Raw genomic sequence first — 13,011 nt, 5'->3', positions numbered from 1 at the left:
ATTGAGTGTGACGTGCTTGTTATAGTGTCAAGGTGGCGAGCCATGACACGCCTGGGATGACGTCACACAGGTGACTGCGCGCGCGGGCTCCGGGGAGACCAGTCAAGACTGAAAAATAAGTAAATAAATGTCGTAAATACGGGTGACGTCACATACCAAAATGCATTATGGGACTTGAAGTTGTAGCCGCTATAAAAAGATTAGATTCACTAGAGTCAGAGTGGACACACAATAGACACACCTGGATCCAGACAAATGTATATGTTGAAATAAGCGGTGGCGTAAATTCAAGTGAAAGTTGTACTAGAGTCACAAGTAGAAGCGTTTGTAGCGAGACAAGCCCGAACCAATCGCTAGCCGTTAGCATGTAGCCACTGGGCTAGCAAGCTAGGCTCTAGTGCTAGCGGCGTGTAATTGGTTGACGTGCGCCGGTAGTGTCGGCTCGTCCATCAACATTCGGGTGCTGTTGGGACGGAACACACTCCCCAGCGAGCGAGCCAGCGACGCGGACTTGGCGAACACGGATCGGAGGCGTCGTTGTGCGCGTCTCATCCTGCGAGTGAAGATGATTAAGCTCTTTTCCCTGAAGCAGCAGAAGAAAGACGAGGAATCTGCTGGAGGAAACCGAACCGGAGCCGGCGGTAAAAAAGCCAGCGCGGCCCAGCTTCGAATACAGAAAGGTGCGATCCCTCCGACCACAAACACACACCTTCACACTCCTCGATGTACATCCAATGTGTGTGTAAACGTGCGTGTGTGTACGTGCATATGTTCGAAATCGTTAAAACACAACTGCGAGCTCCTCACTGTTCCCAAGCCAAGAATACACTCAGCTAGCAGTTAGCCACAGAGGCTAAGTGCTACCGAGCTGACTCGCGCTAGTCCAATTTACACTTGTGTCTTCAATAAACTGACGACACCACACACAGAACAACACACAACATATTTTATGGCTGGCTAGCTGCCTAGCAGCTAACACTGCTAGCTCTTAGTAGTGCGATCTTTGTGTTTAACTGTTAGCACACATGTGTGCTTCTTGCTGTACTAGCATCTTGACGTCATGACACCTGCAAGGGTGACGTCAGCAAGCCACACCTGCAAGGTTTTTTGGACACTATTCCTTGCTCAGGTTCCAGTGACATCACTTCCTGTGATTACACAACGTGCTACACAGTTATCGTTGTTATACATTTATGCCGTTGGCTAGTGTTTGATTCCGAAAAGGTGTCTTTTAGACAGTTCATTCCAATCAATTGAATCTACTAAAGACAGGATTTATTTTCTATTGAAAATGTCTGTTGTTTTTTTTTGAAAGGGTCTGTTGCAGTAGTGTTTTATTTTGGAATTGCGTGTTTCAGACATCAATGAGTTGAATCTGCCAAAGACATGTGAGATCAACTTCCCTGATGACGACGACCTCCTCAACTTCAGACTCATAATCTCACCTGACGAGGTGTGTGCGTGTGTGTGCGTGTGTGTGCATGTGTGCGCGCATGTGATGAATGGTGACCTGTGTTTTTTTTTTTTCTTCCTTGTTCTGTTAGGGTTTTTATAAAGGAGGAAAGTTTGTCTTCAGCTTTAAGGTCAGACTCATTTTTTCTTGTAATCTATGTGGAAACGCTGTTCTTTGCATGCAAGAGTTTTGTGTGTGTGTGTCCTGCAGGTAGGACAGGGTTATCCTCATGACCCCCCCAAGGTGAAATGCGAAACGATGGTGTACCACCCCAACATCGACCTGGAAGGAAACGTCTGCCTCAATATCTTAAGGTGACTTCACTTACTGTTTGCCGAGTTGCATAACGTTTGTGTGATGGTTTTCGTGTGCGTGTCCTGCAGGGAGGACTGGAAGCCCGTGCTGACAATAAACTCCATCATCTACGGCCTGCAGTATCTTTTTCTAGTGAGTAACGTCCTGCTTGTGAACGTCACGATGGTTTACTTCATCATGACAGAGTGACTCAAGGCGCTTTGCTTGCATTTCAGGAGCCCAACCCAGAGGACCCCCTGAACAAAGAGGCGGCCGAGGTCCTGCAGACAAACCGCCGCTTGTTTGAGCAAAACGTCCATCGCACGCTGCGCGGCGGCTACATAGGCTCCATCTACTTTGAGAGGTGTCTGAAATAGCTCCGCCCCCGCCCGTAGGAACCAACTGAGGACATTTTGGGAGGTCCCCTGCCCCGCCTCCTTGTCACATTTTTCATTTCCATGACTCAGCGTTCAGCGTTCACGCCCAGCAGGACTCGGGGATCTTGGGAGGGGAGGGGAGGGGGGGATGGAAGTGTGGCGGGCCGTGAATGTTGACGGCGTCACACACGCTTTGACTTTTCATTTGACATGACGCCACGCCGCCGCAAACTCCAAACAATGTGCCCCCGCAAGGGGTGGTTGTCGGGCGCGGGGCGGAAGGATGAGTTTTGAGTTTGCCGTGAGGGCGGGGCTACTGTGGTGGCGGGCGGAAAACGTGCTGAAAAAGATGAGGCTTATGAGTTGACATGTACATGAAGACTGCAATGATTGACGTGAATAAAATACCAACTTGAACGATCCCGTTTTACATCTTTACCACTGCACTGGATATGAAAAGAGTGAGGCAAAAACAACCACCTCTACAAGATGGCCATCTTTATTTGAGAGAAGAGAAGCAGAAGAAAGGGGCATTGTGGGTCATAAGCATCGGACAACTTCCTGTGTGTGTGCAGGAAGTCGGCGTGCTCAGGGGAAGCTGTCGTCGTCATCTTCCGCCATTTCTTTGGCGAACTCCAGATCTTGTTGCTCACGCTCGCGACGCTCCTGAAAATGCATGTGATGTCATCCTCCTCTGAACATGCACACACTTGGCGTCTTATTTCAAAGTCAGTGATGAAGCGGAGAATGTCACATGTACTGAAATGTGTTCGTCTGGAGCGTGTGTGTGATTATTACCTCGGCTGACTCCAAATCTTTGTTGTAAGCTTTTGGCGGAAACCTCATGGCCTGAACACAACAGCGGCACAGTTAACACCACGACGCGGTTGCAAACGCAGTGTGTGCACGGGCGTGCTCACCTTGACCGACATGTTGTGTATGTCAAGGCAGAAGGAGATCCTCTGGTGGAAGGCCAGCTGCGGTTCACGGGTGCCGTAGATGTCTATGGTCTCTTTGGATTGGACGAAGCCTTTCTCGTGGTTGATGCTGGCCTCGATCACGCCGTCCCGGATGGCCTGCACGGACACGCGGCCGTCACGTCTGTACGTGCGTGTGTGTGTGCGCGTGTGCTACGCTACCTTGGCCACAATAAACTCTGCATCCTCGGGACTGTCTAGTTGCAGCTTGAGGGCGATGTCGGCCAGTGAGATGCGAGAGTACGACAGGCTGATCATACGCACGCCTGAACACACAAGCGCCGACGTGGTTAGTTTCGGCGATGCGTGCGTGTGCAGGGTGGGGTGTTGCTGGGCAGGCTGGGCTCACCTGTTTTGATGACGTTGTGTCTGAGGCGGATGATGAGCGTGTACGTGCCGTCAGCTTGGAACTTCTCTCCAAACTGCTCCAAGACTTGGTTGAACTTGGACAGGTTGCCCATTCTCACCGCTGAACACACACACACACACACAATGTGTTGAAAGTGGTTAGTAGTGCAAAACGCTCATACACGTGCTCGTTGGTGACAAACACACAAAGAATCATCTTGCAGAGCTGACACTAGGAAGGCGATGTCATCACTGACCTTGAGTGAGCAAGAAGTAAGGCATGAGTGACCTCTTGAGCGACGGCTGCCTGAATTGAAGCCTGTCTGGAATTTCTCCCAACAGCAACTCCACCACAATCAGCAGCTTGTGCACCTGAACCCAAACACACAGTTGGCTCAACTTTCTGCTCGACCCGCTTGCCGTGTGGATGCGTGCTCACCGTCTGCTTGAATCCGACGGCGGTGTGTTGCGGGGCTTTCCTGAGCGCGTTGGTTAACGTCCGGCGAGCCTCCGTATACTCCAGCTGGATGGCTTTAATGCGACCTGCAACACAAAAACACACGATGGCGCTAAGTCACCCCGCCCACCGCTAACAACTGCGGCGTCTACATTTGTTGCTCCACCGTTAGATAAAAGAATGTTGCTGAAAGCGTTGCAAAATCCTCAGTGTGTGTGTGTGTTTGGGAGTAGACAAGTTTGGGCGTGCATAATACCAGTGTAGTAGAGGTATCGGGCCCACTCGTTGTTGTTGGCAAGTTCTGGAAATACGGACTTGGACACGAGCTTCTCGGCCTGATCGTAGAGGTTGAAGTTGAGGTAATTCCTCAGCAGGAGATTGAGCAGAACCGCTTGGCCATCTGCGTCATGACGCAGCGTCGCTGTCCGTAGGCGCGTGTGCAGGAAGCTGAAGAAGGACAGAGGCAAAATCACGACACTGGCGGACTGAGGCGATGGGGCGAGGGAGTACCTGCGGATGTCATCCAGCTGGTCGAGAAACTCGTAGACGCGGGCGTGGTAGTAGTAACACTTGGCGGCCACCAGGTCCAGAGCCCGGCGGTTCTTGGAGGCCATCTTCTGCAGCAGGTCGTCAGAAACCTTCTGAGCCTGACACAAAGTCACAGGAGTTTTGCTCTTTAAAATCATGTGACACCAGACCATACTTAGGATTAGTGGCATGATGACGGAGGGCATGATTTGACACCTTCTAGCAATGTGAAGAAGCCTAACCAAAAACCATAATATGATAAAACGCAGAGTCAGCCTGGATTAACCACTTCAAGCAGTTACCAAACATGTCCACTAAAAAAATCTCAGCAGCGTTTTGTGAGTCAGGAGTAACTGAACGATCGTCATCATTCCTGTCCATGTCGTATATGTTTGACGCTCATCTGCATAAATGAGTGAAAGGTTACCTCGATGAACCTCTTGTTGTTGGTCAGGTGGACTACAAGAAGCAGCTGCAGGTAGGCCTCTACCTCAGGAAGCAGAGGACTGCTGGCGGCCTTACCCGTCCTGGGCCGGAACGGCACGTCCCCATCCACCAGATCCATGGGCTGGAAAAGTACGGGAAACATAAATTGGGTAGAAATTTCGCAGACCTCCGCAAACTCAGACACGCCTTAATGCGATGTGAGGTCATGTGACACACCTCGTCCAGGAAAGCGAGCAAGAAGTCTCTGGTGGCGGCATTGTTGGTGAAGAAGCCGCAGACCGTTTTGTGCAGCACCAGAGTGTTGAGGCGGCGGCTGGTGGACGGCAAGGCTCGCAACGCTCTCAACACAAAGCGAGGCTCCTTGCCCGACACGGCTTTCTCGATCTGTTTTACGTGCTCCTTGATGTCTGAGGCGTTAAGGATGACAAACAGAGCAAAAGTGAGCCCTTTCCAAGCAAAGTGTAAACACACCAATCAACACATGATGCCCACACACAACCACGCACATCTCTTCTCCTGATTTCTCGATGGACTGGTTTTATTGTGTTTGATAAATGACTGAACAGTGGTTCTTGCCTCCTCCAATTTTGCTAATTTAAGTTTACAAAACAGCGGTGGAATATGTAACATAATTGACACTTTGGATCAAATTTCGTAAACATCATGTAACAAACAGTGTCTCGCTTGACGTTAGTTGGCAAGTGTGTCGCTGTCCCTCAGGCAGGCGTCAAAAACATTTAGCAGAGTGACGTCACGCGCTATACCACCGACGCTAGCGAGGCTTGCAGCCGACTCACGAATAGTCGGTGACGGCATCCCGGTTTCGGAGGTGCGGGTGGCCTACCTTCCAGCGTTAGGCTGTCCAGCTCCTTGGGCGGCTTGGCCGAGCCTGCTGCCTCCACCTCGGGCATCTCGACGTCCTGCGGCTCGGAAGAAGTAGCGGCGGCCTCCTTGGGCTTGTCGGTCTTTGAGTCTCGCTCTCGGCCTCCCGCTCGGTCACGCCGCTTGGCCCCCGCCGTCTCCTTCATCGCCTTTGCTACTCGAAAATGTCACAAGCAGAACGAAACAAACTAAAACAAATAAACCAAAAGAGACAAGGACAAGTTTATGCTTTTGTCTTGGCTCGCTGGTTGGACGCCGGAATGACTGGCAAGTCTGCTGTAGCGGCGCAAAGGATTGTGGGAGGGGGCAGAACAGGCAGCGCCAATAGATCGCAGAGTGGGTCGACGTCACAATACAGTGATCCATCGCTATTTCGCGTTTCGTTTATCGTGGCTTCACAATAACCGCGGATTTTTTTTTTTTCAAATTAAAAAAACATCTAAAAGTCAAAATGAAACTTCTAAATTGAGGAACCATGTATCTAACCTTTAGGACAATGTAGTATTGCTCCAAATTTTCGTTTACATTCCTTTAGAAGTCCGTTTTCGCGTGTTAACACGAATTAGCATCTTTCCGCTAACTCGTTAGCCTGCCCAGTATTTCTTGAACGTACTTCGCGGATTTCACTTATCGCGTGTGGTTTTTGGAACCAATTATCCGCGATAAATGAGGGATTCCTCTACTTGATTGTTTTTGTACTATGTGTACAATTTTTTTCTCTCGAAAATGGCTTCTCGGCGTGATGAGAAGCCAGCGGAGGTTTGGGACACTTGCTGTAACAAATATGATCTAATAAATAAGACCTTTTTTATTTTAGTTCACATTCCGAATGTCAAAGTCTTTCTTGAGATGATCTTGTCAAAATATAAAGACAAAAAACATTTATAAAGTAAAGAAAAGTGGAACAAATAGAAGTAAACATGCTCTAAATAAAAAATGTGCTGTTGTATTTCAGGTGTCATGTGGGAGGAGCTTGTGTCATCTGCTCACAGCTGATAGAGAGGCTCTCACGCTCAGGGCCTCACTCACGTCTTCTTGATCTTCATCTCTTTCTCGTCACTTCCGACACATCCCATCATCTTCATTTGCTTTTTCTTTCGTCAGCTTCACTGCTCTTCGTTTCTTCTTCTTGTGTTGAGCTTCATCCTCTAAAAAGACTGCAGCCATCCCACAAAATGAACTTTTGAAAGTTCAGGACATCATGGAGGACATCAGCAAAACATCTGAGGACCGAGACGCGGAGTCTGCTCTTCCCGAGACCCTCGCCGAGAGCCGGTCCACTGGCACCCAATCGGAGACATTGTCCAGTCAGGACAGCACCTCAGATTCGGGTGAGGTGGCGGCAGTGGGGCCGGTGTTGACGTCGGACGGGGATGAGGCGGCCACCAAGGCCGTGGCGTCCTCACCCGACGGACGCTTCCTCAAATTTGACGTGGTTATTGGACAAGGATCCTTCAAGAACGTCTACAAGGGCCTTGACACAGAGACCACCGTCGAGGTGGCCTGGTGCGAGCTTCAGGTAAGCACGCGTACGCACACGCTGACCCACACATGCATGGGCACACTCATGCATACAGTACAAACTGTACATGAGCACACCTTTGACCTTTGTTCACCTTGACCTTCTATGCTGCAAGTGCCTGTTGCCAGTGATGTCATCAGAGGCCTCATCAGGCCAGTGTGTGCGTGTGCATGTGAATGTTAGCATGTACTATGTGTGTGTGTGCATGAGATAAATTACTTGTGATGACGCAGCACTATTACGCATCTGATCAGACTCACTACAGCTGTCTTGTGTTGATAATGACACACACGTGCATGCACACACACACGCACGCACACACACGCACACACAATGAATGATACCATAATGTTGGCCAAATTGTTTGTGTTGTGTTTGTTATGTTTGTTCCTGTTATTTTTTGTCAGCAGTTCACATCTTGTTAGCATGTTAGCTCTAGTCAAGACTGACAAATACTTCAAAGGTGATTGAAACCTAATGACCTCAGATGATGAGTCATTAGTTTATAAATGCTGGACGACTGACCAGCCTGGCAACCCGTGACATTTTCTGCCTCATTAGACTCAGCGGCTGACACGTAGTGAGCGCCAACGTTTCGAGGAGGAGGTGGAGATGCTGAAGACACTCCAGCACCCCAACATCGTTCGTTTCTTCGACTCGTGGAAATCGGTGCTGAATGGTCGCAAGTGCACCGTGCTGGTGACCGAGCTCATGACCTCTGGGACCCTCAAGACGTGAGTCCGCCGGCCGCTTTCCCACTTACGGCCCCCCCGGCTGAACCCTCCCCCCCCCAGGTACATCCGCCGATTCCGTCCGATGAAGCTGAAACTACTTCAACGTTGGAGCTTCCAGATCCTGAAAGGTCTTCACTTCCTGCACTCACGCAATCCACCCATCCTCCATCGCGACCTCAAGTGTGACAACGTCTTCATCACGGGGCCATCAGCCTCCGTCAAGATCGGGGACCTCGGCCTCGCCACCCTCAAGAAGGCCTCTTTCGCCAAGAGCGTCATCGGTAAGGCAGCGCCCGGACGTCGCTTTGACATCATTGCAACCTCACAATGTGGTCTGGCCGTGCATTTAGGAACCCCGGAGTTCATGGCTCCTGAGATGTATGAAGAGAAGTACGACGAGGCGGTGGACGTATACGCCTTCGGGATGTGCATCCTGGAGATGGCCACGTCTGAGTACCCGTACTCCGAGTGCCAAAACGCAGCTCAGATTTACCGCAAGGTTACCAACGTAAGTGGCCCCTGCTCCAGCGCCTGCTCGGTTCTCCACCAAGTTTCCACCTCGCTTGCGTTCTCCTCTAAAATAGTGTGGCGCTCTCAGCTCACTTTTGTCTCTCTGGGTCCGCTGCTATCACAGGGAATCAAACCTGACAGTTTCTCCAAGGTCACAGTTCCTGAGCTGAAGGACATCATCGAGGGATGCATCCACACCAACAGCAGCGAGAGGTACTACCTGCTGTGGTAGTAGCAGTGTTGACCTTCTTGGCTACGCCCCCTCAACCCCACATCCCCTCCAGGTTCACAGTTCAGGACCTTCTGGACCAGCGCTTTTTCCAGGCTGAACTGGGCTTTCACGTGGATTTGGCCGAGGAGGATGACGGCACCAAGTCGGCGCTCATGCTGTGGCTGAGGATGGACGGGACCAAGAAGCTTCACGGCAAGTACAAGGACAACAACGCCATCGAGTTCCTCTTTGAGATCAACAACGACGTCCCTGAGGTGGTGGCACAGGAGATGGTAGGCACTCACCATGTTGGATTTCTGACTGGAATTGCCTAGTTCGATCCATCGATCACTCACTCACTCACTCACTCACTCACTCACTCACTCACTCACTCACTCACTCACTCACTCACTCACTCACTCACTCACTCACTCACTCACTCACTCACTCACTCACTCACTCACTCACTCACTCACTCACTCACTCACTCACTCACCTTCCTGCAGGTGGTGCTGGGCTTCGTGTCCGAGGTCGACTATAAGCTGGTGGCGATGGCCATCCGAGACGGCGTGACAGCCATCAAGCGGCAGCGCGCTAAACGCCGCCAATTGGCCAAAGAAGCCGCCGCCCAGGAGAGTGAACGCCCCCTGCCCACGCCGCTCCAGGCGGCCAATCAGCAAAGAGAAGTGCGTGTGCATGTGTGCATGTCTTTGCGTGTATGAATGTTTGTGTGTATTAATGCAAATGTGTGTTAACGGTAATCCTCCATCAGAACTCTGAAGTTCCTGCCACAACCAGGCAACAAGCCCCACCTAATGCCGGGACATCATCTGCCAGCAGCCACGTGCATTCTGCGAGCAACAAGATGGCTGCCGCAGGTTAGAGTTGACTTCCTGATTAGAACTGGGATGTAATTGACATTTGTTGGATGTCAAATTGTCCTTGTTGTCATCATGGCAGGGAACCGCGTAACGGACAGCGCTCCGCAAGCTCCACCCCCTCCTGTTGCTTCTCATTCTCAGCAAAGTGCTTATACCCCGCCCCCTAGGACCCGGATGTCAAAGCCTCCGCCCTTTCCTGTTCTGCGTTACCCCAGGGTGAGATGAGGGTGGAGCGATTAGGGGGCGGGGCTACAGTTAGTATTATCTTGTTTGGTTCTCCACACGCACAGAGCATCGCTGTGTCACAACATGAGCCCACGAAATCGCAACACGGGTTCTCCTCACCTGCCGACAGGTAACATGCACACATGCATCTACACACTAACACACTCACAGACACACACACACACAATTGACAAGTGGTGACTGTTCTAGCTGTGCGTCTGACGTAACATCGGGTTTGAGTGATGGCAACGACGGCCAATCAGACAAGAGCTACGAGGAAGGGACCGAGCGACACCCCGACAGGAAGTTGAGGAGGAAGATGAGGGCTCAGCTCAGGCTCACGGGGGTGAGGATGGGAACCGCACTTGGTTGAGTGTCTGTGTGTTTGCATTGACATGCATGCACGTGGGCACACAGGTGTCCAACATGGCCGACCGCGTGGTGGAGTGTCAGCTGAGGACTCACGACAGCAAAATGGTGACCTTCAAGTTTGACCTTGATGGTGACAACCCAGAAGACATTGCAGCCGTGATGGTGAGCGCCATCGGACAATCACAACGCACTTGGTGAAAATTAAATAATCCAGTACATAAAGTACCTGACAATTTGATTATGTCTAAGAACACTGAGTAAGTATTAGTGTCTGTGTGTGCATATGTGTGTGTTGGTGTGCGTGTGACAGTTGCACAGAGATTTCATCCTGGCGAGTGAGCGAACAGGATTCATCCTGCGCATGTATGACATCATCAGCAGGGCGGAGTCTATTGTGATGCAACAAAAGCAGGTGCATTTCAACGCACACGCGCGCATACACGCACACAAAACAAAGTCACACCCGATGACATCACTTTGTTACCCGGTAGACAAAGATGGCAGCAGAGCGCTCATCTAGGACATCGTCCAGCGCCTCGCGCAACAGTAAGACTTTGATTGACGGCTCGCGCACGACTGACATGTCAGACATTGATTGACAAGTCTTCCTGGCAGACTTGGCTGAGCTGTCAGCCTTCGAGAATGTGGCGCCTGAGGCCCCGCCCCTCACCACACTGTCCCACAATTCTTCAGGTAATTCCTTTTCCAAACAAGTTTGTCCACGTCTGCTCCAAATACATCAGTCTGTCTGTCTGTCGCTCCTCAGCCCCCTTGTCCCCCCACACGGATGCCCCGTCCTCTCCTCAGTATCCCCCCTTACCTCAGGCATACCCTACCTACAACACCCTCACTGGCGCCCCCCCTCAGTGGCCGCCCCCTGACCAGCCCCTCTTCTCTCTGGCCCACATGATGTCATTGGCCATGAGCATGGCCCGGTCCCTCCTGCCCCCCTCTCAGAGCTACCAGCCCCCAGCCCCACCGTCCTTCATGCCGATCCTTGGCGCCTTCTCGCCTCCTACGTCGCCGTCTTTAAGCCAGGCCGCCTTCCGAGGACCTCCGCCTGCCGGGACGGCCGCCGCTCATCCGGGGCAGCCGGTGGCGTCGGTCAGCTGGAGCCCCACAGAGGTGAGTCGATGTCTCTTCCCACTGGTCGTCTGATAATTCCTGAAGTTATTCTTCTTTGTTCTTGTCCTTCTTCCTTGAAGCTCAGGTACCCCTTAACCCCGCCCCCTCACGGTGAGTTTGGCACCACATCCTATGACATCACGTCTCGTGGTATCACATCCTGGTCAAAAAGCCTGGATGTTTTTGTCACATGACCAGGTTCAGCCCCAGCCCCGCCCCCTTCCAAACAGGCCCTGCCTCCTCATCACACGCAAGTAATGCGCTCATACTGATGCTAATACCAACGTGAGGCTCGTGAGGCTCGTGAGGCTCGTGAGTCACGCATGACATTTCTATGGCAGGCACCTTCCGCTGTCATGCCGTCACGCAGACCGCCAGCCACATGTGACGGTAACACACACGCCCTTAACACTCTGTGATGCATTTGTTTATGCTAATAAGTTCACAAGTAGATGGGTTACCGGCAATCCATTACGTTTCAGCATTGACTCCACCCACTCGAAACGTGGGTCGTTTCCAAGTGACGAACTCGGAACCCCAGACAGTAAAAGCACGCTCGCCGCCCCCTTCTCAGATAAGCCCGTCAGAGAGCTCCGAGAGCGTCTCCGAAGATGACAGCCAATCAGAAAGCAATTGCTATGATGATGTGGGAGGTGGGTCGGAGGAGAGAAGGAGGGTTAGGGGCGTGCGCAAGACGACCGGCGGATCGTGGGAGGGACCGTCCTCCGGGCAATCGCGGCGCCGCTCTTACAACACATCTGACGAATCCGACAATGACGACGACACGTGGGAGGAGCTTAAGGAGATTCGGGAAAGGTGAGCCTGGCCAATGGTCGCCATGGAAACGGACCTTATTTGGCCTTACCCCCATCCCGTTCCAGACACCTGCTTGAGGTACGTCGTCTGCAGGCCAATCAGAGGCGAGAGATGGATGAGCTGTGTCAAATGATTGGAAAAGCCCCGCCTCCCGGCGCCGTGGCGCCGGCCGCCATGTTGAACCAACGACGCCTGCATAGGCCTGATGTGCTGCCCCCCACAGGTCAGAATGCATGGTGCACAAAAAGGTGCACACAAGTCACATGACCACATGGCAGACTTTTTTTCCAGTTTTAACTAGTTAAACAGTCATTCAGCAAACGTTTTGAAAGGTCAGTCGTGGTCATGGGATGTTAGCTGTTTTGGGCATCAAAGGTCATTCCATATGCACTTTCTCACAATAAAGGCAAAAGTGGTTCTATTACTTTACTTATGAGAGTGTGTGTGTGTGTGTGTGTGTGTGTGTGTGTGTGTGTCAGGTATCATGAGAAAGCGTTCTCTGGAAAGGCCTCCCAGAGTGTCATTTGTGCCCGGACACACATACGTGGTGAGTCACCAACGGCGTTCTTCATCTTTTTCTCCACTTTGATTTGTTGACGTGACCTTTGACCTTGCAGCCTGACAGCAACCTGAGTGTTGAAGAAGAAACGTGACGATAATCATCACTGCTTCTTCTATGAGCACTCGCGGCTGTTCAAAATTAGCTAAGCACGCTAACAAGGCTAGCCCCGCTATTGATGCTAACCCATTGTATGAAGCTAGCTGCAGGACACTAGCAACCACTCTCAACAGTGTTTTGAATCACGCTTTTTGTCATTTAATCTTCAGCTAATAAAGTTGATTCAACTCATT

At 51.4% G+C, this 13,011-nt stretch overlaps 3 protein-coding genes across 4 annotated transcripts; 2 read left to right on the top strand and 1 right to left on the bottom strand.

Moving 5' to 3' along the window:
- Nucleotides 1-190: 190 nt before the first annotated feature.
- On the top strand, nt 191-2,544 carry ube2m (ubiquitin conjugating enzyme E2 M). Its single transcript, XM_061303241.1, has 6 exons — nt 191-680; nt 1,359-1,453; nt 1,545-1,583; nt 1,664-1,767; nt 1,837-1,900; nt 1,984-2,544. Exons 1-6 carry the CDS (start codon nt 566-568, stop codon nt 2,122-2,124), a joined length of 558 nt encoding a protein of 185 aa, XP_061159225.1. The 5' UTR covers nt 191-565; the 3' UTR covers nt 2,125-2,544.
- Nucleotides 2,545-2,605: 61 nt separating this feature from the next.
- On the bottom strand, nt 2,606-6,069 carry psmd3 (proteasome 26S subunit, non-ATPase 3). The gene is made up of 12 exons (XM_061303237.1): nt 5,726-6,069; nt 5,098-5,288; nt 4,862-5,002; nt 4,417-4,553; nt 4,163-4,353; nt 3,889-3,992; nt 3,707-3,821; nt 3,451-3,570; nt 3,264-3,367; nt 3,045-3,200; nt 2,923-2,973; nt 2,606-2,790 (listed from the first exon to the last, which is right to left on the bottom strand). Exons 1-12 carry the CDS (start codon nt 5,907-5,909, stop codon nt 2,713-2,715), a joined length of 1,572 nt encoding a protein of 523 aa, XP_061159221.1. The 5' UTR covers nt 5,910-6,069; the 3' UTR covers nt 2,606-2,712.
- A 729-nt stretch (nt 6,070-6,798) lies between these two features.
- LOC133170368 (serine/threonine-protein kinase WNK4-like) lies at nt 6,799-13,009 on the top strand. Of its 2 annotated transcripts, XM_061303235.1 has the most exons (23): nt 6,799-7,282; nt 7,847-8,019; nt 8,080-8,300; nt 8,370-8,527; nt 8,654-8,742; nt 8,814-9,033; nt 9,247-9,426; nt 9,513-9,618; nt 9,701-9,837; nt 9,912-9,976; nt 10,057-10,192; nt 10,264-10,380; nt 10,529-10,630; nt 10,710-10,764; nt 10,834-10,911; nt 10,985-11,343; nt 11,424-11,454; nt 11,542-11,597; nt 11,685-11,733; nt 11,826-12,159; nt 12,225-12,382; nt 12,639-12,706; nt 12,777-13,009. In XM_061303235.1, the coding sequence occupies exons 1-23, from the start codon at nt 6,965-6,967 to the stop codon at nt 12,810-12,812; spliced, it is 3,246 nt and encodes a 1,081-aa protein (XP_061159219.1). In that variant the 5' UTR covers nt 6,799-6,964; the 3' UTR covers nt 12,813-13,009. The 2 variants fall into 2 exon arrangements, with proteins under 2 accessions (XP_061159219.1, XP_061159220.1); XM_061303236.1 differs by lacking the exons at nt 12,225-12,382; nt 12,639-12,706; nt 12,777-13,009 and having other exon boundaries at nt 11,429-11,454; nt 11,826-11,966.
- The last annotated feature ends 2 nt before the right edge of the window (nt 13,010-13,011 follow it).

This window comes from Syngnathus typhle, linkage group LG17, assembly GCF_033458585.1.
Source record: "Syngnathus typhle isolate RoL2023-S1 ecotype Sweden linkage group LG17, RoL_Styp_1.0, whole genome shotgun sequence".
NCBI lineage: Eukaryota > Metazoa > Chordata > Actinopteri > Syngnathiformes > Syngnathidae > Syngnathus > Syngnathus typhle.
Note: the sequence above shows the minus strand (reverse complement) of the source record. Positions and strands in the feature narration are given on the sequence as shown.